At 42.7% G+C, this 25101-nt stretch overlaps 1 protein-coding gene across 9 annotated transcripts in view; it reads right to left on the minus strand.

Annotated features, from left to right (window-relative positions):
• The window catches only part of LOC122564925 (neuronal calcium sensor 1), a 177249-nt gene that overhangs the window by 24591 nt on the left and 127557 nt on the right, over positions 1-25101 (minus strand). For 8 of the 9 annotated variants that reach the window (XM_043720411.2, XM_087998303.1, XM_087998309.1 and 5 more), the window contains one exon: positions 9162-9343. The exons of the other annotated variant lie outside the window; for it this stretch is intronic. In XM_043720411.2, coding sequence (XP_043576346.1) covers positions 9162-9343 — 182 coding nt within the window. The remainder of the gene's footprint in view (positions 1-9161; positions 9344-25101) is intronic. 9 annotated transcript variants of the gene reach the window in all.

Raw genomic sequence — 25101 nt, forward strand, 5'->3', positions numbered from 1 at the left:
AGATGACACTAAAATTGGAAGTGTAGTGGACAGCGAAGAAGGTTACCTCAGATTACAACAGGATCTTGATCAGATGGGCCAATGGGCTGAGAAGTGGCAGATGGAGTTTAATTCAGATAACTGCAAGGTGCTGCATTTTGGGAAAGCAAATCTTAGCGGGACTTATTCACTTAATGGTAAGGTCCTCGGGACTGTTGCTGAACAAAGAGACCTTGGAGTGCAGGTTCATAGCTCCTTAAAAATGGAATCGCAGGTAGTTCGGATAGTGAAGAAGGCGTTTGGTATGCTTTCCTTTAATGGTCAGAGTATTGAGTACAGGAGTTGGGACGTCACGTTGCGGCTGTACAGGACATTGGTTATGCCACTGTTGGAATATTGCGTGCAATTCTGGTCTCCTTCCTATCAGAAAGATGTTGCGAAACTTGAAAGGGTTCAGAAAAGATTTACAAGGATGTTGCCAGGGTTGGAGGATTTGAGCTATAGGGAGAGGCTGAACAGGCTGGGGCTGTCTTTCCTGGAGTGTCAGAGGCTGAGGGGTGACCTTATAGAGGTTTACAAAATATGCGGAGCATGGCTAGGGTAAATAGACAAAGTCTTTTCCCTGGGGTCGGGGAGTCCAGAACTAGAGGGCATAGGTTTAGGGTGAGACGGGAAAGATATAAAAGAGTCCTAAGGGGCAACTTTTTCACACAGAGGGTGGTATGGGTATTGAATGAGCTGCCAGAGGAAGTGGTGGAGGCTGGTACAATTGCAACATTTAAGAGGCATTTGGATGGGTATATGAATAGGAAGGGTTTGGAGGGATATGGGCCAGACGCTGGCAGGTGGGACTAGATTGAGTTGGGATATCTGGTCGGCATGGACGGGTTGGACCAAAGGGTCTGTTTCCATGCTGTACATCTCTATGGCTCTTTGACTAAATAATTGTACAGAGGTTTGGTCGGACTCCATTTAAACTATCATGTTCTGCATTGGACGCTGCATCTCAAGAAAATTGTGCAGGACAGAGTTCAAAGAGAATGGTTGCAAAAACATAGTTTATGTTCATCAGAGTTTGGAAGGTAGGTTAATGCTTTAATTAGGATGTCAGTACGATAGATACAAAGGAACTATTTCCTTTTGTAGTAGAATGCAAGTGAAAGGCATCTTAAAATTAGAACCAGACCAAAGAGGAACCTTGATTATCCGAACATCGATTATCTGAATTTCGGATTATCCGAGCAAGATCACAAGGTCCAGATGCTTGGCCAAACTGTGTATCTGAACATTCGATTATCCGAACATTCAATTATCTGAACAAAATACTGCCCGCCCATGTCATTTGGATAATCGAGGTTCCTCTGTGTATAGGAACAAAATTTGTATCAAAGTTGTTAGTAACCTGGAGTTCTCTCCTGGCAGAAAGCTTTGGAACTTGTGGTGTTTATTTCAAGTTTCTAACAATACATATTAGCTTGAAAGGTTTTTAAAAATATAAATTTTTGATGTAAAACAGATCTGAGGTTCAGATTTGCATGATCCAACTGAATGCTGGAACAGGCTTGAGCAGATGAATAGTCTTTGTCTGTTTCTATTATTACAGGCTCAAAAATCCAGATCTCATAACTTTTCTCATAACACTGAGTCTTGACATTTGGGATTAACATTGCTGCTCTTCTCTCTGCTGCCTGCAGCATTTCAGTATCTCCTTGGTGCCTCAGTAATCAGAACCAGACAGAGTACTCATGCTGCAGTCTGATCAGAGCATTGTGCATTTTGATTATTATATCTTCTGTCTTGTTTCAAAGAACAAAGAAAATTTACAGCCCAGGAACAGGCCATTCGGCCCTCCAAGCCTGAGCCAATCCAAATTCACTATCTAAACCTGCAGCCCAATTCCTCAGCATCTGTATCTCTCTGCTCCCCACCTACTCATGTATCGGTCCAGACACACCTTTAATGAAGATACTGTACCTGCCTCTACCACCTCTGCTGGCAACGTGTTCCAGGTACCTACTACCCTCTGTCTAAAGTACTTGCCACGTTATATCCCCCTTAAACTTTTCACCTCTCACCTTGAGAGGGAGAGAGAGTGTTTATAGTCTACCATAAGTTCTGAAATGGGGGATGTTCCCCGATGGTTACACCATGTTCAGCACCATTCCCTGCTCCCTCAGAAACTGAAGCAGACCATGTCCCAAACGCAGCAAGGTCTGGACAATATCCAGGCTTGGGCTGACGAGGGGTGGGGAACATTCACAAACACCAGGCAATGACCATCACCAATAAGAGACAATCTAATCATCACCCCCTTGACATTCAATGATGTTACCATCACTAATTCCCCCTCCCACCTGCTATCAACATTCTGGGGGTTCCCATTGAGAAAGAATCTAACCATCGCCCTCTTGACATTCAACGGTGTTACCGTCACCGAATCTGCCTCCCCCCCTATCAACATCCTGGGGATTCCCACTGAGCAGAAATTGAACCGGATCCAGCCCCCATATCACTCCTGTTCTGGTCATGTAGTTGAAGATCCTGTGATTTTGTTGGTTGTTCTGCACACAGTACTCACTGCTATTGCTATATTGCATGTGGCACTGTAAAGATAAAGTTGCCATAGTCCCAGAGGACCACAGGGCTGCTCCCCCATTTGACTGATGTTGAGTTTAACCCAAGGATCACCATGCCTGAAGCGAGAGGTGAGGTTGAGAAGGTGGGACCTTCATGGTAACCTCAGCTGGTGCAAAAATTAAACCAGCGCTGTAGGTGTCACTCTACATTGCAAACCACTGTCCAGCCAACTGAGCTAACTGACACCCAACTATACCAACATTCTCAGTAGCTCAGTGGTGTCCTGCACAATCTCAAATAGTCAGGGTTAAGTCTTTTTTTTTGGGTGTGTCAAGTCTTTTGGAGGGCTTCTCACAATGAAACTTAGCAAGACGTCTTGTCATAGCTTACCAGGCTCTGCTCATTAACTATGTATCCTGTCCTTATGGTCCCTCTTCACCTACTTTTAGCTCCATCATACTACACATCATTCCTGCAAGAACTCACCATTCACCAGATATTCGCTGAAAGATCAGCATCCCTGGTTAAAAATACCATATTCAAAATGCTGCTGTACACTAGACGAGCACTGGCATTCCAAAGCTCATTCACTGTCTCTCTGCTATTGCACCCCCTTCCCACCAAGGCTCAAGTTTGACCACTTTCACCATAACCTGCAATATCTTTCTTCATTTACTCATTTCACCCCCACCCTTCCAGACTACTAACCCTGCATGTCTTCTACACTGCCTCCTCACCCCTTCAGTGCACCTCATCTTTTCACCACATACACTTGCTCTAAGAGCTGTGCTATCCATTTTCATCTCACTTAATTCTTCCCTTTTTCTCATTCCAAGAAAAGGTAGCCAACAACAAGGGAGAGGTGGAGGTGCATTTAATATCAGGTGCCTCATCCACAATGAGGAGAATCCTGCTCTTGCAACAGAAGACTGGGACTGCTCCTGAAGGGATGCCAAAACATCCATATCCCACCAAACAACTATGTGACATTATTCTTTCTGACGCAGCTCTCACATTAACACCACTGTCAGTGCCATTCATTGCATACCATTTACAAACATTGGCCGCAACAACATTCTCTCCCTTGTGCCTTGCAGTTACCAATGGGATATCATGGATCCAACAGAAAAATAGGCTGCTATACTACAAGCCAACCTCTCAATGTCTGAGGAAGACAGTACAAAGGCCTCAGAGAAATCATTGGCAAGGCTGCATCTTGCACCCCAACCAGGTCAGAAACTACTATCTTGTTGGAAATGTCTCGCTTAGAAAGCTTGGGAGCACAATCTAGTCAGCAGCTCATTATGACACCTCTCCACCTGACCAAAAACAAAACTTCAGGCTGCTGGCATTTGGAGGACTCTCAGAAACTGGGCACCTGTTCAGCACCAGATAGGAGAGACTGCTGTTGTCTTGGTAATAAAGGTCTTGTCAACATGCATAGTGTGGGACTGGAGCAATGTGGAAGGTAATGATCCTCATAGCTCTAAGGCTGCAACAGTGCAACTGGGGATCCAGCTGCCTCAAACATGCCATCATCTGCTTCCTTAGAGAACCAGGTCCAGCTCCCTCAGGGTTTGCAGGAGAGATGCATATACCTGAACACCAATCCTCCAATCATTAGTTCTCAGGCCCAAAGGCACAGCAATGGCCAAGAAACAGGGCACACACTCCAGATGTCCCTTCCTCATCAGGAGACAGGGTGGTGCCATGGTGCCTATCATCATGTCTGTACAGGATAGATCGTGGATCAATGTCTATGTTGAAAGCTTGTTGTTGCATGTGAAAGCAAGATGAGTAAGGCATATATAGGATTTTTAAATCTATTCACTTGTGGGATGTGAGCTGGTCAGCATGTATTGCCTGTGCCTAGTTGCCCTTGAGAAGGTGGGGGTGAGCTGCTTTCTTGAACCACCAGAGTCCACCTGCTGTGGGATGACCACAATGCAATTTGGGAGGGAATTCCAGGATTTTGACCCAGCGCCAGTGAAGGATCAGTGATATATTCCAAGTCAGGATGGTGCGTGGCTTGGAGGGGAACCTGGTGGTGGTGGTGGTGTTTCCATATATCTGCTGCCCTTGTCCTTCTAGATGGAAGTGGTAATTGGATTTGAAGGTGCTGTCTGAGGACCTTTGGTGAATTTCTGCTGTGCAACTTGTAGATAGTACATACTGCTGCTATTGAGCATAGGTAGTGGAGGGAGAACATGCTTTTGGAATGTAATGCCAATCAGGTAGGCTGCTTTATCCTGAATGGTGTCAAGCTTCTTGAGAGTTGTTGGGACTGCACTCATCCAGGCAAGTAAGGAGTATTCCATCACATTCCTGCATGTGCCTTGCAGGTGGTGGGCAAGCTTTGGGGAATCAGGAGACGTGTTCCTCACCGCCGTATTCCTCGCCTATGACCTGCTTTTGTAGCCACAGTGTTTATGTGGTGAGTCCAGTTGAGTTTCTCATAGAATCATAGAATCCCTACAGTGTGGAAACAGGCCATTTGGTCCAACATGTCCACACCTATCCTCCAAAGAGTGACCCACCCAGACCCATTCCCCCACTCTATTGCCTTACATTTTCCCTGACTAATGCACCTAACCTACACACCCCTGAACACTATGGGCAATTTAGCATGGCCAATTCACATAACCTAGGCGAAAGTGAGGACTGCAAATGCTGGAGATTAGAATCGAGAGTGTGGTGCTGGAAAAGCACAACTGGTCAGGCAGCATCCGAGGAGCAGGAAAATAGACTTTTCAGGCAAAAGCCCTTCATCAGGAATGAGGCTGGGAGCCTCGGGGATGGAGAGATAAATGGAAGTGGGGTGGTGTTGGCAGGGGGGATGGTAGCTGAGAGTGTGATAGATGGATGGAGGTGAAGGTAATAGTGATAAGTCTGAGGGGAGGGTGGGGCGGATAGTGGGAAGGAAGATGGGCAGGTAGGACAGGTCATGAGGGTGCTACTGAGCTGGAAGATTGGAATTGAGATAGGTTGGGGGGAGGGGAAATGAGGAAACTGGTGAAATCCACATTGATGCCATAGGGTTGGAGGGTCCTGAGGCAGAAGATCTTTGGACTGTGGGAGGAAACCAGAGCAGACAGAGGAAACTTATGCAGACACAGGGAGACTGTGCAAACTCCACATACACAGTCGCCCGAGTCATTTCTGGTCAATGATAACTCCCAGGATGTTGAAGTGGGGGACTCAGTGATGTTAACACCATTGAATGTCAAGGGCGGTGGTTAGATTGTTTCTTGTTGGTGATGGTCATAGTCTGGCTTTTGAGTGGTGCCAATATCACTTGCCACTTGTCAGACTAAGCCTGGATATTGACCGGAACTTGTTGCATTTGGATTTGTATTCCTTTCAGTAGCTAAGGAGTCGTGGATGGTGTTAAACATTTTGCCTTCATTAGCAAACATCCCCACTCTGACTTCATGATGGAGAGATGATCATTGATGAAGCAGCTAAAGAAGGTTGGGGACCTAGGACACTGAGGTACTCCTGCAGAGATGTCCAAGAGCTGAGATGACCGACCTCTATCAACCACAACCATCTTCCTATGTGTCAGGTATGACTCCAACTGCCAGAGAGTTTCCCCCAGATTCCTATAGATTTCAGTTTTGCCAGCGCTCCTTGATGCCACACTAAGTCAAATGCAGTCTTGATGTCACTCTCACCTCACCTTTGGAATTCTGCTCATTTGTCCATGTTTGCACCAAGGCTATATTGAGGTCAGGAGGTGAGTGGCAGAGCCCAACTGGACATCACTGAGCAGGTGCTGCTTGATATCACTGTTGATGACCACTTCCATCACTTCACTGATGATCAAAAGTAGACTGATAGGGCAGTAATTGGCCAGGTTGGATTTGTCCTGCTTTTTATGTACAGGGCATACTTGGGCAGTTTTCCACATTGTCAGGTAGTTGCCAGTGTTGTAACTGTACTGGAACAGCTTGGTTAGGGGAGCTTGCTGTCAAGGTCCATAGCCTTTGCAGTATCCAGTGTGTGCAACCGTTAATTTTGATATCATGCGGAGTGAATCGAATTGGGTGAAGACTGGTATCTGTAATGATGGGCACCACTGGAGGAGGCCAAGATGGATCATCCACTCAGCAATTCTGGCTGAAGATTGTTGTGAAAGCTTTAGCCTTATCTTTTGCACTGATACGCTGGGCCCATCCATCATTGCGGATGCATATATTTGTGGAGCCAATGAGTTGTTCAGTCATCCACCACCATCCACAACTGGTTGTAGCAGAACTATAGAGCTTAGATCCAATCCCGTTGGTTGTGGGATCACTTAATTCTGTCTATCATTTGCTGCTTGTGCTGCTTGGCATGTAAGTAATCCCATTATCAATTCACTACTTTGATATCTCATCTTCATATATGCCTGGTACGGCTCCTGACATGCCCTTCTGCACTCTCCACTGAACCAAGATTAATCCCCTGGCTTGATGGTAATGGCTGAGTGGGGATATGCTCGGCCATGAGGTTACAGATTGTGCTGCAGTACAATTCTGCTGCTGTTGATGGCCCATAGCCCTTCATGGATTCCCAGTCTTGAGTTGCTAGATCTGTTCGAAGTTCGTCCCATTTAGCATTGTGGTAATGCCACACAACACAATGGAGGTTATTCTCAATGTGAAGACAGGACTTCATCTCCACAAGGACTGTGTGGTGGTCATTCTTATCAATAGAGCCATGGACAGATGCATCTGCACCTGTCAGATTGGTAAGGATGAGGTCAAGTATGTTTTTCCCTCTTATTGGTTCCCTCACCACCTGCCACAGTCCCAGACTAACAGCTATATCCTTTCGTAGTTGAGTGTGAACACAGGTAGAGGGTGTAGCCTTTAGGATGCAACCAGCTCAATCGGTAGGTGTGCTGCCAAGTCACTCTTGGTAATGGACAATGAAATCCCCCACCCAGAATACATTTTCTAACCTCAGTACTTCCTTTAAGTATTGTTCAACATGGAAGAGTACTGATTCAAAAGCTGAGGGAGGACAGTACATCCAGGAGGATTCCTGGAGCCCACAGTCAATGTTGAGGACTCTCAGGGGTACTCCCTTCTGACTGTATACCACAGTGTTGTCAACTCTGCTGGGTCTGTTCTGTCCTCCTAATTTTGGTAAGGGCCCCCAGATGTTAGTAAGGAGGACTTTGCTGGGTCGACAGTGCTGCTTCTGCTGTGTCTTTTCCGTTGCCTAAATCAATGCCAAGTGATCCATCTGGTTTCACTTCTTAGAGACTTTGTAATGATTCGTACAACTGAATGTCTTGCTTGCCATTTCAGTGGGCAATTGACAGACAACCACATTGCTGTGGGTCTGGCTCACATGTAAGCCAGACCAGGTGAGGACGGCAGAATTCCTTCCCTGAAGCACATTAGTGAATCAGATAGGTTTTTCCGACAATCAACAATGATTTCATGGTCATCAGTAGATTCTTAATTAATGCGATATTATTGAATTTAAATTCTACCTTCTGCCTTGACAGGATTCGAACCTGGGTCCCCAGGACATTACCTGGGTCACTGGATTAATAATCTAGCAATAATAACATGAGGCCATTGCCTTCCTGTTCTACTGGCACAATTGCACCTCATGGTCAAACATTCTTATTCTACCCCAGCTCACTTTGTGCAAAAATGTTAGTGCGAATAAGGTCTCAGTGATGTGGGGTAAGGGAGGTGTACAGTACACACGGAGCCAATGCATTAGGATCATTGAGGATTAGGGCTCCTGCAGACCTGTTTTCTGTACAGCGCTTGGGTCTGTGTGTAATGTTCTTGCATTCTAAAGGCCTTCAAATCCGTGGCCCTGGCAGACTCCTCACTCACAAGCTGTGACACTAACCCTGCCCATTCTGGGTGTGGTCGCATTTCTTTCACTTCATCTGGTGTCACCTACATACTCTTCCAACAGTGGCTTCTAGATTCCATCTCTATATGTTAGTGAGGCCCTTTCTTGATAACCTAGGGGCTTCAGTACTACTTTCCAGGACCCTACCCAACCTGGCTACATCAGCCTGCACCTGAACACCTATTTTCCAAGCCCTTGACATATGAGGTGACCATACCAAGTGTGGTCATACACTATCCCCCCCACCAATCTCGAAGCCTGCACACTTCTGACTGTAAAAGATTCCCCTTTTTACATTACCCCATTCCCACACTTTACCACATCTTCCCCTTCCACATACAATAACTCCCCCTTCACAATAGTTATCCTCCCTTTTCCTAGCCTTCATGAATAGTTTACAATATCTCTTTTCCACATCAGTTCCATCATGCCCTTCCCTAACTTCTCTGGACAGACCAGATGAATGGAACGTGGCCACTCCTTTCAGCGACCTGACTGAGCATCCCTGGATAAGTAACGCCAAGACCCCTGACTGATGCATTTGTCACGTGACCCACCTTGTGGCCCCTATTTGATTCTATCCTGAAAGACTGCCACTTCATGCACAATGCATCATTGCATACAATTAACAGCAACATACATGTAAAGTGTGACACTTTTTTGTAATTTAAGAATGTGCAGTGAACCGTAAAAATATTGTAATTTTTAAAATTTAAAACCAGAGTGGCTGTTAAACTAACCAGTAATATAAGCAGAAGTATTGAGAAACAAAGGATCTAGGATGTGAGAAAGGATATTTTTTGGTCCATTCATCCTCCAGGTTCTTGGTCACACAAAACAGTTTTATCTCTTCCAACGTGCAGGTATTTCCCAGCTTCAGAGGCACTTGAAATTTGATCGACCTCAGCAAGTCTGGCAGCATCTATGGAGAGAAATCAGAATTAACGTTTCGGGTCCAGTGACCCTTCTTCAGAACAGTTCTGAAGAACGAATGATGAATGAAGAAGAGATGCTGACAGACCTGCTGAGATTTTCCAGCAATTTCTGTTTTTGTTTCTGATTTCCAGCATCTGCAGTTCTTTCGGTTTGAAATTTGATCAATACTGGGCATGAAGACTCAAGGGCTTATGCCCGAAACGTCGATTCTCCTGCTCCTCGGATGTTGCCTGACCTACTGTGTCTTTCCAGTATTCACTCTGATCTCCAGCATCTGCAGTCCTCACTTTCTCCATGAAGACCCAATGCTCTGTTTTACCTTTTATCCCCAAAAGTGGAGCAAGTTACAATGGCATGAATCACTTTGGTCACCAGCACAGTACCATGTAAAAACCTTGATGTACCACTTTGCCATAACAAACATTCATATTTCCACTGGAGCTTAGAAGCATGAGAGGTGATTTGATTGAAGTGTATAGATTCTGAATGAACTTGACAAGAAAGGCTGTTTCCTCATGTGGGTCAGTCCAAAACTAGGGAGAATTGTTTTAGAACAAGAGGTCACCCTTTCTAATCAAAGACGAGGATGAAATATTCTCTCCGAGGGCTGTGATTCTTTGGAGAACCTTTGGCTCTCTGCCTTACAGTGCGGTAAGGATGGGGTCATTAAATATTTTTAAGACAGAGGTAGAGATTCTTATTAGGCAAAGAAATCAAAGATTATCAGGGATAGGTAGGAATAGCAAATACAAAACACAAAAAGATAACTCACAATTTTATTGATGGCAGAACAGACATGAAGTGCCAAATTTTCCATTTCTGCTATTTTTAATTCTGTTTTCTATTTTGTATGTTATGTTGTTTAAATATTTGAGTAAATTGTCTAAAAAACATAATTGAGAACAAGAATAAAACACAACTACAAATGAACACTGTAAAAGCTGGAAGATCTAGACCAGAGATTTTCAAATAACAGTTGCAATCTCAATAGTGTGCAGTTTACATTACTCACACATAGGGTGGAATCTTGCAGAGGTGATGGGATCTTGCCAGCCAGCTGCAGAGAAACTATATTGCCACCTTTGGAGATGTGCCAATCAGAGAGCTGAGAGCCCATTGGCCTCCTTCCCTGGGATCAGGACCCTGAGGTGTAGTTCACGCCTACTGAGAGTTGTTTGCCAGAAGTCAGCAGCTATTTTGTTCAGCATTGTCACAGGGAGGTATTGGCTGGAAATACACCCATCGATGCCCAGCATTATGGGGCAACTCAAGCAGATGTTTCATGGACAAGAGGTATGTGCACTGGTACCAAATGTAGGTGTCAGTTCTCATATGGCACTCCATTCCCTTTGGCAGGTTCCCCAATCAGGTATTGAGTGTCTTTAAACAAGTCTTACCATCGACATTCCCATTCTGATAAGGTGAACTGTCTTGCAAGTTTGGCAAAATTGATTCTTAGTGCTGACAAAGTGGAGTGATTGGGAATAGACATTTCTAATATTACTAGTGGCTCCCAAATTTCCAGTACTGACAGTATTGAATTAGTCCCTAAAAATTATTAAATTCAAACAATCTTTTCCCTTTAATGAGTCAATATTCCACAAAAATGTACTAGGTCATATGAACAAGCAAACATAACAGGTCACTAGCTGTAACTGTAAAAGCTGTAATCATTAACAAAATGTAAGCAAAATACTTATTGACTACCTGTCGTTACTCTTGAAATCCACAGGTGCTCCCACATTTCTGTACCTCAAGAAGTTCCAGGGATGACAAAGAAATGACAATTTTGTCTCAAGTCAGGATAGTGGCAATGGTGTGTAACATTTTGGTAATGGCTCTCGGCTCTTGCTGCTCTTTTCTTTCAAGGTAGTTAAGCTCACCGGAACTGTCATAGAACTGTCAGAAAACCTTGATGGTCAGACAATGTAGGCTGCAACTCCAGGTCTCAGAGAGGTGGTGTAGATGGTACTAACCAATACCTGTACATATTACAGAACAGGACTCATTGACCAAGTAGCCTGTCGACTGGTATGGTCAGCGTCTAAAATAACCAAGCTGACATGCAGACAATCCTGATTGAGGGCTAATTGGCCAATGATTGCTTTTTTTTCTGAACAGCAATCATTAGCCCAGTAGTAGAAGCCAGATTCCATGGACATTCCTTCTTACATCATCTGGTAGCTCACGGACCTGCATCAACTATAATCTAGAAGGCCCTTCTTGATTTCCTCTGTTATGTTGTGGTAGCCCTAGCATTGGCTTTGACATTCTAATCCAATGTCACAACCTCCTTCCTCCCTTCCCCTCTCTCCTTCTGACAGTGTCCCATGGCAAATAGCTCCTTCTCCCTCCCTCTTGATGGTGCTCTTGTAGGGAAACAAGAGAATGTGTCAGAAGGAAAGAGTGAGAGAGGGGGTGTAAGGGAGAAGCTGGAATCTGGGGCACAGATGGATGAACACACATATATGCACTCTAAGAAGGAGCACCACCTTCCTCCCAAAAATCGATTAACACTTTGCGCTAGAAGAGGAAACTTAAGCTGAAAGACAACCTGTTTCCAACCCAACTTATGTATGAATTCCAGAGGAAGCCAACTCAGAGTGTAATGTAGTAGAAGTAATGCAAATTAAACACAAATCATTTCATTTACTGGTAGGAGAGAGTGAGGACTGCAGATGCTGGAGATTAGAGATGAGAATGTGATGCTGGAAAAGCATGGCAGGTCAGGCAGCATCCAAAGAACAAGAGAATTGACGTTTTGAGCATTTGCTTTTCACTACTGACCAGGATTTGGAGCCTAGTCTATTCTCACTCTAGCCTTGCTTCTAAAGTAAGAAGATAAAATAGGTTCTATTTGCTAGCCTTAGATGGCCGAGGAAACATTATAGGGATATCCTCGAAGCCTCATTGGCAAAGTGCGGCATTCATACCAACTGGAATCACTAGCCCAAGACTGTCCAAAGTCAAGGAGGAGCATTCGGGAAGGTGTTAAGCTGTGGTGTACCACAGTGTTTTGTGCTGGGTGGGTTTCTGTTTATGGTTTATATAGGAGGTACGATCAGTAAGTTCACAGATGATATGAAATTGATGGTGTGATAAATAGCAAGGAAGAAAGCATTAGACTACAAGATGATAAAATCAAGCTGGACAGGGAGCTGAATAGTGATAAATGGACTTTAATCTGAAAATTGTGAGATGATGCATTTTGGGAGGACTAACACAGCAAGGTAATAAATGTTAAATTGCAGGACCCTAGGAAGTATAGAGGATCAGAAGGACTTTGGTGTATATGTTTGTAGATTCTTGAAGGCAGGACAGATAAAAAAGGTGGATGAGAATGCTTATGGGATACTTGTTTTTATTAGTCAAGGAACAGTCACAAGATGATTCAAAGAAATATTCCCAAACAAAAACTGTATACAAGAGCAACTAGATTGTAATAGAGCTGTATATAACATTAATTGGGCTACTGTTGGAGTGCTGTGTGTCATTCTGGTCACGACACTACAGAAAGATGTGACTGTACTAGTTACAGAAGAGGTTAACCTGGATATTATCTAGTCTAAAGTGATTCAGCTATGAAGAGAACTAGATAGGTTGGGGATGTTTTCCTTAGAGCAGAGAAGGCTAAGGGGGATCTGATTGAGGTGTGCACAGTTCTGAGTGGCAGAGTAGATAGGAAGAAACTTTTCCTCCAAAACGGGCCTACGACCATGGGGATGCAATTTTAAGGTAAGAAGCACAAAGAAAGAAAAAAGCTTGCATTTTTACAGCTCATTGTACCACCTCAGGGCATCCCAAATCATTTGGTCTGGCAGCATCTTGGAGAGATTTGAAGAATCATATTGGAGTTAAAATGTTAACTTGGTTTCTCTCTCCAAGACCTACTGACAGACCTACTGAGTTTCTCCAGCACTTTGTTTTTATTTCAGATTTCCATCATCTGCAGTATTTTGCATTTATACCAAAACATTTTACAGCCAATGAACAACTTTGGAATTGTAGTCAGGAAACATAGCAACCAGTTTCAGCAAGCAAATCCAACAAACAGACTGTCATAAAGATCAGATAAAATGTTTTTATATTATTGGTTAAGGGATAAATGCAGGCCAGTACTACTCAATTTGTCAAAAAAGCTCATGGGATCTTTTATATCCAATTGAGAGAACTGTTAGATCCTCAAGGTAATATCCCATCCCATCCAAAAGACAGTATGGCACTCATTCAATGTTGCACTGAAGTGTCAGCCAAGATTACATGCTCAAGTTTCTAGAGTGCTAATTGAATTCAAATGTTTCAACTCAGAAGTGCTACTATTTAGCATGATATCGTCAAAAAAACAGCTGAAGGCACTGAATACTGAAAAGGCTATTTGCTCTGTGTATTAGTTAGTAGTAATAATTATGCTCCAGATAGTAGTTGCAGAGCCAAGCTATTCCAGTACATTTGCAACACAGGCACTGACAGTATAATGTGGAAAATTATACAACTCTCAGAAAAAGCAGGACAAATCAAACCCCCGATCAATTACTACCCTATCAGTCTATTCAAACATTAGCAGAGTAATGAAAGGTATCATTGACAGTGCTGTCCCAAGGACTCTTCCAGGACCTGCTCACCAGTGGTCAGTTTGAATTCCATAATGGTCACTCAGCTCATGATCTCATTACAATCTTGTCCAAATGTACACTCAAGAGACTAGGTGAGGATAACTGACATCAAGGCAGCATTTGACCAAGTGTGGCATCAAGGACCTCTAGTAAATTAGAATCAGTGGGAACTCTTCAGTGGTTGGAGTGATGGATGTAGTTGTGGGAAGCCATTCGTTTGTCTCAAGACACGACCCCAGGAGCTCCTCAAAAATATCCTAGGCTCAACCGTCTTCAGTTGCTTCATCAAATGATCTTCCATATATAAGGTCAAAACTGGGGATGTTTCTTGATGTGCAGCATCTTTCAAGACTACTCAAATACTGAAACAAGTTGTGTCTATTTGTAGCAGAACCTGGACAACATTCAGACTTAAGCTGCTTTATGGCAAGTGACTTACACACCACACAAGCAGCAGGCAATTAGAGAGAACCTAAACATCTCCTCTTGACTTTCAATGCCATTTCCATAGTTGAATCCCCAATATTCTGTAGATTAACATTGACAATAGGCTGAATTGGACCAGCAATGTAAATACAGTGGCTACAAAAGCAGGTCAGAGGCTGGGAGTTTTGTAGTGTGTAACTCACTCCTCACTCTCTAAATCCATTTTTAAGGAATAAGTCAACAATGTTATGGAATATTCTCTTTTTGTCTGGACGAATGCAGCTCCAATAATAATCAAGTAATTCAATACTATCCAGGATAAAACAGCCTCTCGGCTAGCAACTCAAACTACGTCCTTAAACCTCCTACACTCCAGTGAAAGAAGTCCCAGCAAACCACCTCTCGTTATAATTCAAAACCTCCAGTCTTGGCAACATCCTGGTAAATCTGTTCTGAACTCTCTTCAATTTATATCAGGGCAACCCGAAACATACACAGTACGCCAAAAGTGGCTTCATCAATATCCTGTACAGCCTCAACATGATGTCCCAACTCCTATTCTAATTGTCTCAGCAATGAAGGCAAGCTTTCTAACCTTTTTAAGAAGCTTCAACACCTTCTTAACTACCTAGCTACTGGCAATGCCACTTTCAAAGAACTATATTGATGCCCAGGAATCCAATAGTCTAAAATTCACTATATTCGTTAAAAATGACCTAGTGGATGTGGTCAAAGAGCATGCAGCAGTAAGTACGCACATGTCAAAGGGGTAAAAAGAAATGGATTAAGTAAAAGACAAAGTGCAATGCTTGACTGCTGCCCTCTGCTAAGTAATGTCGTAGCTTTAAACTCATGATTTAATCTGCTTCGATGTGAAGTAAGTTACCCAAAGTCATACAGCTCAAAATACTCACATGAAAATAATTTTAACTAAAACTTGAGTGGGCATAGTAATCAACAATTCATGAAATCATTATTATTATTATTGAAATTATACAAAGATTGATTTAAAGAGAAAGTAAGTCAAACAAAATTTGAGAAACAAATTTCTCTTCAACTTGATATTTTACTCTTTTGACAATAATTTAGTTGGAGGAAACCATAGAAGTATTCTTACTTCAACGCTGAACACATTAAATATTCCACTCCAGTTTTATGCACTGTGTAACATTCAACCAATAACCTTTTAATTAGATTACGACTGGTTAGTTCCAGCCTTTTATCAGCCCCCAAGCCTGCACTGCACCTGTTTTTTTTGTGTATTTATAAAGATTCAGAGAAGAATTATAAAATTTTCTGTACAGTTCAAGAAAGATAAACTAGAAGGAGTCAGCTAAGTCAACATTTAAGGAGTTGAGATAGGAGTGTAATTTCTCTGGATTGAAGTATCTTTAACAGATAATGTTGGGAAATAGGTTGAAACTTTATTTTAATCCTTGTGTTATGATCTAATAGTTTTACTTGTATTTGTGTGTGTGTGTATATATATGGTTTGTTTTATTGCTGTGGTGTAATAAGCTTATTTTCTTTGATGTATCAGGGCTGAATTTGATCAGTAATTAGCCACATTTCAAATTTGGCAAGACTCATATAAGTGAGGCCCACATATGTTTTCCTATCTTCCCAAATTCACCTCATGAACTGTACATCATGCATCAATAGCATCATACATATCATATTCTTCTACTGCCACTGTCAGTATCTTCCAAGATTCCTGGTGCCGGAGCCATCTTTGTGGCTCATCCTGGTCCCAATCTACCAATGGAAATCTCCAGCTGCCTTGCATGATTCCCTACAGTTGTCCCAGACATGTCAGTCAAAAATTGGCTCTCTATTTTGCTGACAGGGGCCTGGAGGTCTTAGTGACATCGGTTTCATGTAATCTTTGCCCATGGAATATAACTTGAGAAGTTGGTGCCTGGTGTCTAAAGCAGAAGGCCACAGGAGCAAATAGGAATTTGGAATTGCCAGGTTACCATTCCGACTTTTATGTCATCTCGGTTCCATCTGGCACATGGGACATTTAGAATTGCATGTCAGTGAACTGAGATGATGACAAAATTAGGATAAATAACTCACCCAACTTTCTTGCTCATGCCCACATCATTCAGTGGGTAGGAAAATTCAGCCCCTAATCTATCAAACCAGGTTTCACTCTGGAATCTGACTTGTCCAGTAGTACCTTCAGCTTAGATCATTGCAGTATATAAAAATAGAATAAATTCAATTAATACTATTTGAGATTTCAATATTAATTTTAAAAAGCCACATGTACTTGTGCACAATAGTGCATAATTATCCTTTTGATTTAATTTTGATTTTTTTTTCAAAAACAATTCCACAACATGAAATACAAGCTTATATTTTAGAAGTTAGTTGGAATATGAATCCTTAAAATTGATTTAAAGGAAGAGAACAATAGCTCCTTTGCAAATAAAAACCCTCAAGACAATTATTTTCCAATTAACCAGTACTTTGGCACGCAGTCACTTCAGTTAATAATTCAAAACTGCAATCCAAAGAACAGTAAAAGAACCATCCTAAACTGCAGTTCACTATCTTCAACTAAGAATTAGTCTTTGTAAACCACCTGTCTCAAGCTATATTCAACACATTTTTAAGTGGATTGTTGCAGAATGGAACCTTCTCATCCTGTTGGTAATTGGAATATTTGTGAACCTAAATTTGGAAATATCGAAACAATATCCACTTTCCTGTATTTTGTGTAGATGGTACACATTGCTCACACCAAACAATAGGAATTGCACAATGAAACTTGTGCTCTGTAATACACCACATAAAATTTCTTCCATGCACATGCTAAAATGCCTCACATGCCACAGAAAGACATGCAATACATCATACCATGAGTCTTACTTTCAAATAATATCTCAATCATTCTAACTTCTGTTTACCATTTGGCTCACCACGTCTGCTCTTCTGTTTCTGTCTTAAATATGAGAGATCATGGCATATGAGACAACATCTGAAACCTCTCAAATCACTTGACAAACAAAGATTGACCTCTAGTGTAAAACGAGAATCACTGTCATTGGTGGTTGCCATTTTGAAATGTATATAATTATTAAATGCATTAATTCAACAAAAATATCCTTCAGCAAAATTAAAATATTTTGAAAACTGTCAAATGACTTGTGTTCAGAATCTGACACACAAATCACTTTAGCCTTAGCATCATTATAAGGATCCAACCCTAGATTAGATTTGGCACCTTCAGTTTCAGAATCATCCCTCCCCAGCATGCATCATCCTCTCCACCCACCGATTGTTCACTAACGCAGAATATCCCAATCTGATAACAGTTCGTGGATCAATAACATCCTCTAATCTGGTAAATAAAACAAGTTCAAAGGTTGAACAACAGATTTTCAACCTTCGGGTAATAAATGATTTGGAGATGACGGTGTTGGACTGGGATGTACAAAGTTAAAAATCACACAACGCCAGGTTACAGTCCAACCGGTTTAATTGGAAGCACCAGCTTTAAGAGCGCTGCTCTTTCATCAGGTGGTTGTGGAGTGTACAATTGTAAGACACAGAATTTATAGCAAAAGTTTACAGTGTGATGTAACTGAAATTATACATTGAAAAATATCTTGATTGTTTGTTAGGTCTCTTATCTGTTAGAGAGACCATGTTAGTTTCACTTCATTATATGTAAATCACAAAACTTTTTTTAAAAGTTATATTCTCAGGTTAACTTTAACAATTGGTGTCAGCCCAGATAATGTGTTGAAGGTGTTAGTCCCCTGTGTGCTGCTGTCTGTGCCATAATGTTTAGACTGATTCTAATCTAAAAATGAATTAACAGAATCTTACATGGATTCATGCAGTTTTTGAGCAAAGTACAATGTAACTCTGCAAGTACAAATTCACCCACAAACGTATATGGTTATGTGTGCGTGCGTGTGTATAAGAGTGCCTGTGTGTACATGAGTGTGTCTAGGAGTGTCTGTGTGTGTACAGTGCAATGGTGGTCATCTGTAGTGTGACATGAACCCAAGGTCCTGGTTGAGGTCCTCTCTGCAGGTACCGAACTTAACTATCAGCCTCTGCTCGGCCACTTTTCGCTGCTGCTTATGTGAAGTCTGCCTTGGAGGATGGTCACCCGAAGGTCCAAGGTCGAATGCCCAGCTTTCAGGACAACTCCATACAACCTTGTCACGGTAGGCGCTGCAAGACGTGTCAGAGTGTGGACATGGATACCACCATTATGTATGGGGACACCTCCCACCATGTACGTGGCGGGTCTCATGCGACTCAGCCAACATTGTCTATCTCATACGCTGCAGGCAAGGATGCCCTCAGGCATGGTACATTGGTGAAATCGAGCAGAGGCTACGGCAACAGATGAATGGGCACTGCACAATAATCAACAGACAGGAGTGTTCCCTCCCAGTTGGGGAACACTTCAGTGGTCCAAGACATTCGACCTCGGACCTTCGTGTGACCATCCTCAAAGGCGGATTTCGGGTCAGGCAGCAGCGAAAAGTGGCTGAGCAGAGGCTGATAGCTAAATTCGGTACCCATAGAGAGGCCTCAAACGGGACTTTGGGTTCATGTCACACTACAGGTGACCACCATTGCACGACACACACACACACACTGCTACACTCACACATGCACCCTCTCACAGACTTAGACACCTTTACACTCACACACACATATACACTCTCTCTCACAGACACTCACAATCCACCCCCCTCCCACCACCACACAGACACACACATACACACATATATACATAGCTGAAAATGTGTTGCTGGAAAAGCGCAGCAGGTCAAGCAGCATCCAAGGAACAGGAGAATCGACATTTTGGGCATAAGCCCTTCTTCAGGAATGAGGAAAGTGTGTCCAGCAGGCTAAGATAAAAGGTAGGGAGGAGGGTCTTGGGGGAGGGGCGTTGAAAATGCTTTAGGTGGAGGGAGGTCAAGGTGAGGGTGATAGGCCAGAATGGGGTGGGGGCGGAGAGGTCAGGAAGAAGATTGCAGGTTAGGAAGGCAGTGCTGAGTTCGAGGGATTTGACTGAGACAAGGTGGGGGGAGGGGAAATGAGGAAACTGGAGAAATCTGAGTTCATCCCTTGTAGTTGGAGGGTTCCCAGGCGGAAGATGAGATGCTCCTCCTCCAACCGTCGTGTTGCCATGGTCTGGCAATGGAGGAGTCCAAGGACCTGCATGTCCTTGGTGGAGTGGGAGGGGGAGTTGAAGTGTTGAGCCACGGGGTGGTTGGGTTGGTTGGTCCGGGTGTCCCAGAGGTGTTCTCTGAAATGTTCCACAAGTAGGCGGCTTGTCTCCCCAATATAGAGGAGGCCACATCGGGTGCAGCGGATACAATAGATGATGTGAATTTGTAGCGAATATGGAAGCACCCGCCTTCCCTCCAAGGCCCCAAGGGACACTTCCATATCCGCCACAAGTTCACCTGCACCTCCACACACATCATCTATTGCAAGAGCTGCACTTGACCCACACCTCCCCCCTTACTTCCCTCCAAGGCCCCAAGGGACACTTCCATATCCACTACAAATTCACTTGCACCTCCACACACATCATCTATTGCATCCGCTGCACCCAATGTGGCCTCCTCAATATTGGGGAGACAGGCCGCCTACTTGTGGAACGTTTCAGAGAACACCTCTGGGACACCCGGACCAACCAACCCAACCACCCTGTGGCTCAACACTTCAACTCCCCCTCCCACTCCACCAAGAACATGCAGGTCCTTGGATTCCTCCATCGCCAGACCATGGCAACACGACGGTTGGAGGAGGAGCGCCTCATCTTCCGCCTGGGAACCCTCCAACCACAAGGGATGAACTCAGATTTCTCCAGTTTCATTTCCCCTTCGCCCACCTTGTCTCAGTCAAATCCCTCGAACCCAGCACCGCCTTCCTAACCTGCAATCTTCTTCCTAACCTCTCCGCCCCCACCCCACTCCGGCCTATCACCCTCACCTTGACCTCCCTCCACCTATCGCATTTCCAACGCCCCTCCCCAAGTCCCTCCTCCCTACCTTTTATCTTAACCTGCTGGACACACTTTCCTCATTCCTGAAGAAGGGCTTATGCCCGAAACGTCGATTCTCCTGTTCTTTGGATGCTGCCTGACCTGCTGCGCTTTTCCAGCAACACATTTTCAGCTCTAATCTCCAGCATCTGCAGTCCTCACTTTCTCCACATATATCTTTGTGGGGTGAATTTGTACTTGCAGAGTTACATTGTACTTTGCTCAAAAACTGCACGAATCCATGTAAGATTCTGTTAATTCATTTTTTAGATTAGAATCAGTCTAAACATTATGGCACAGACAGCAGCACAAAGGGGACTAACACCTTCAACACATTATCTGGGCTGACATCAATTGTTAAAGTTAACCTGAGAATATAACTTTTTAAAAACGTTTTGTGATTTACATATGAAAGAAGCAAAACTAACATGGTCACTTGAACAGATGAAAGACTCAACAAACAGTCAAGGTATTTTTCAATGTATAATTTCAGTTACATCACACTGTAAACTTTTACTATAAATTCTGTGTATTACAATTGTGTACTGCGCAACCACCTGACGAAGGAGCAGCGCTCCAAAAGCTAGTGCTTCCAATTAAACCTGTTGAACTATAACCTGGTGTTGTATGATTTTTAACTTCTGGTAATAACTTTAATTTGTTTTTTTTTCTGCGTAGGCATCTCTGTACCTCTTTATATGGGATCTAAACATATTCAACACTAATCATCTCTGTTCTTTGCACAAATCACTAGGTACAAATTCCACACATATCAATCCACAATGTCACTAAATTATCAACTGTGCAAGTATTGTCACATATGTACACAAAATCCCCTACAAAATTACTACAGGTTTTAATTTTGTTCCATTGGCATGCAATTTAACACTGCTGTGAATCTTTTCTCATACCGTCAAGATATGAAGAGATACTGTAAATTGTTTCAAAAGCTTTAGTTTCTCATTTACATTTCAAAGTGAACTTTGATGTTCTAAATTACAGCTGTCACTAATTACGTGATTCAAATTGACCACAACTTCTGGAAGGATTCCAATCAACGGTGTTATGATCCCAGCTGACTGAATGTCTGGACAAATCAGATCCCATGTTGTGACTTGATGTACCAGATTTATTTTTTTGCTTAGTTGGTTAACATGGCAGTTTGTCACTAAAACATATTTACATGAGGTTGCAGAGGTTCTTTCATAACAGACATACATTTATCACAGAAAATAAAACAAATAAGCCAAGTTATCAGAAAAAAATTCAACCTATTTCCAAACACTACCCGTTACAAAGACTCAAATTCAGAGAAATTACTTCTAACTGAATCCTTCCAGTTACTTTCCCTTCAGCTTGTTGACAATTTTATGACTGCCCTCAAAGTCTGAAGTCTTTGGAAGTCTAACTGGTACATCAAATCATAGTACCAGAATGAATGTCCTATCCTTCTAAAAGGACAGAACTCACAAAAATCATTTGTCCTTTTTAAAACAACTTAAAATCCAAAACTGATCTTTTACATGTTACAAACCTTTCATCACAATAGTCATCAGGGCAGAACTCATCCAATCATCCTCCTGGAATGTCACACCCTTGCACCGAGGGACCTTGCAGTTCATAAAAAAAGACAGCCTGCAACATATCTCCAGTCAATTCTGAACAAAGGGGAGTTATTGTAACTCATTAAGTCTGAAGAGGCACTAACATCTCACCATTTACTTCATTCAAACAAGCAATGGATTGAACAGGAGCACATAAACAGAGACTGACCTCTAAAGAAAGTTAGAATCATTGTCATTGGTGGTTGCCATTTAAAAAATAATTATTAAAGAAAAAGAAATATTTTCTTTTCAACATTACAACAAATACAAAATCAAACAATTCAAACCAAATAAGCAAATACACTAATTCCATAATAAATAAATAATTAATAAATAACAACTAATAACTAAGCTAACAAAGAAAAATCATAACAATAATGACCATAACACAGCTCAGCAAAACAAAGCAATAGCCCTCGATCATCGAGCTCATAAGTTTATACATATTCATATGTTCGTAGTTCCTCCTCTCTGGATACCAGATTCATGACATTGAATTGCCATGGCTATATAAAGGCTCTTATTAGCATGGCAGACAAATTTGTACCCAGGTAGTCCAAAAATGGCCACCATGTCTTATAGAAATTCTCAGTTTTATGGTGCACCATAATCGTGAGAAAGTCCAAGGGGATGTGCTCCATGACAAGTTTACGCCAGCCCACCAGCGCCAAGGGATTTTCAGACACTCACCCTAATACAATGTTCTTTCTCGCACAAAAAGTGAGGATACTGAAAAACCTTTTTTTGTGTGCCTCTAATGAAAGTGAATTAACAAAGCCAAAAAGAAGAGATACTGGGTCCATCTCTACCTCCGTCCCCAAGGCCTTCCCTATTCAGCCTACCCCAACACTCCAGTATGCCTGCAGTCTGTGACAGGACCAAAGACAATGATTAAGCGTGCCCGTGCTCTCTTTACCTTTAAGTCACGTTGGAGATGCTCCTGCGAGGCGGTCTGGGGCCAAATGAACCCTGTGGAGAATCTTCAATTGCAAGTCATGGGTCCTGTTGCAAATCGAGATCCTTCTTACAGTTTCCCAGATATCCTTCCATATTTCAGAAGAGATCTCAATGTCCAACTGCCTCTCCCATTCCTTACAGAGCCATTCGGTCTCAAACAAGGGTCCCTTCCCAGTAGATGATAAGCGTTGCTAACAGATAATGTACCCTCAGCACACAACACCCACTTCTCCATGTCGGACCGATAAGAATCAGTTAGAAGTGTGTATAAAATTTCTAATTTGAAAGAAACAAAAGAGGTCCCGACTGGGCAATTCATATTTCCAAGTGAACTGGTCAATATGAATAAATCACCCAGGCAAGACATGCCCCTAGCTGCCCATAGTTTAAACCTACAGTCCATCATCCCTGGCTGAAAGCCTAGCATAACAACTATGGGTGTCAAAAATGATGTTTTGTCAATATTGACCTCACTCTGACACATTGCCTTCCATGCCATGATAGTATTGGTGACTGTTGGGCTATGGCAATATTCCTTAACTGTTCTCATTTTGTCTAAGAACAGCAGGCTCATAAGGAGGCTTCTTGCCTGAGATGCTTTGATGTCCAACCAGAGTGAGTGAGGGTCTCCCTGGGCCCAATCACTCACGTAAGATAGCAACAAGCTTCACTGATAATTTTTAATTTCTGGGAGGCCCACTCCTCCCAGTCTGTAAGGGAACTGTAATTTAGTCAATTTAATTAGGGGCTGCTTGCGATACCAGATAAAAGAACTGAACCAGCCATTCAGACTTCTAAGTATTTGCTTAGTGAAAAGCAGAGGAGCATTTGCACAGGATACGACAGGCAGAGCAGAATGTTCATTTTAATGAGGGCTATCTGAATGAACCAAGAGATCAGAAGCGTCTTCTATCTACGAAGGTGCTGCTTGATTCTGTCGAATAAATGGGCAAAATTGACGTTAAACAGCCAATCAAAAACAGGAGTAATAAATATACCTAAGTAGAGAAAGCCCTCCTACGACTATCTAAAAGGGAACTGAGATCTGCCCTCAGGATCAGGCACTCTCGGGAGACTACCTAAGGGCATGGCCTCTGACGTTGCAAAATTAATCTTATAACCTGAGAAGCCACCAAATAAATTGATGCATTGTTTCATGTGTGGCACTGAGACTGTTGGGTTTGATAAAAGGACAAGTACCTCATCTGTATACAGTGTGGTCTTATGTGACTTCATTCCCACTTTATGGAGTGGCTATATTGGCATCTCTACGTATTGCCTATGTCAGTGGTTCGATCACCAATGTGAAAAGCTATGGTGACAAGGGACAGCCCTGTCGACTACCCCTACAATTATTAAAATTGCTTGATCATACACCATTGGTGAGGACTGCGGCAAGAGGATCACTATACAAGAGGATGTCTATTGTCTATTTAGTGGAATCAAGGGTTATGGAGATAAGGCAGGAACAGGATACTGATTAAGGATGATCAGCCATGATCATATTGAATGGTGGTGCAGGCTCGAAGGGCAGAATGGCCTACTCCTGCACCTATTGTCTATTGTCTAAAACCTCCACCACCTGATGAAGGTCTCTCCCAGGCCAAATCACTTCAAAGTATGCAAAAGATATGGCTACTCGACCTTGTCAAATGTCTTTTCCACATCTAAGGAGATCACCAATCCCTGTGCCGATCGCTGTTAACATACTTGGATCATGTTAAGTTATCTCCTGACATTACCCATTGATCTACAACCTTTTATGAACCCCGTCTGGTCCTCCTAAATAATGGAGGACAGTACGGTTTCTAGCCTTAAGGCCAGTCTTAGATAGGATTTTGAAGTCAACATTCAGGTGAAATGGGCCTACAGGAAACACAGTCTTCCGGAGCCTTCGCTTTTTTAAGAATAAGAGAAATGCTAGCCTCTCTTAGACATGGTAGAAGAAGCCCACGACTACGTGAGTCATTAAACATACTAAGCATCGGTCCTGACAATACACTTATAAATTCTTTATAGAACTCACTGGGGAGTCCATCAGGACTCAGTGCCTTTCCATTCTGTAGCTGCCTCAAAGCCTCCTGCACTTCTTGCTCTGACAATGGGGCATTGAGGA

Source organism: Chiloscyllium plagiosum, unplaced genomic scaffold, assembly GCF_037043375.1.
Source record: "Chiloscyllium plagiosum isolate Xiang-an unplaced genomic scaffold, Cpla_swu_hap1 HiC_scaffold_21, whole genome shotgun sequence".
NCBI classification, from domain to species: Eukaryota; Metazoa; Chordata; class Chondrichthyes; order Orectolobiformes; family Hemiscylliidae; genus Chiloscyllium; species Chiloscyllium plagiosum.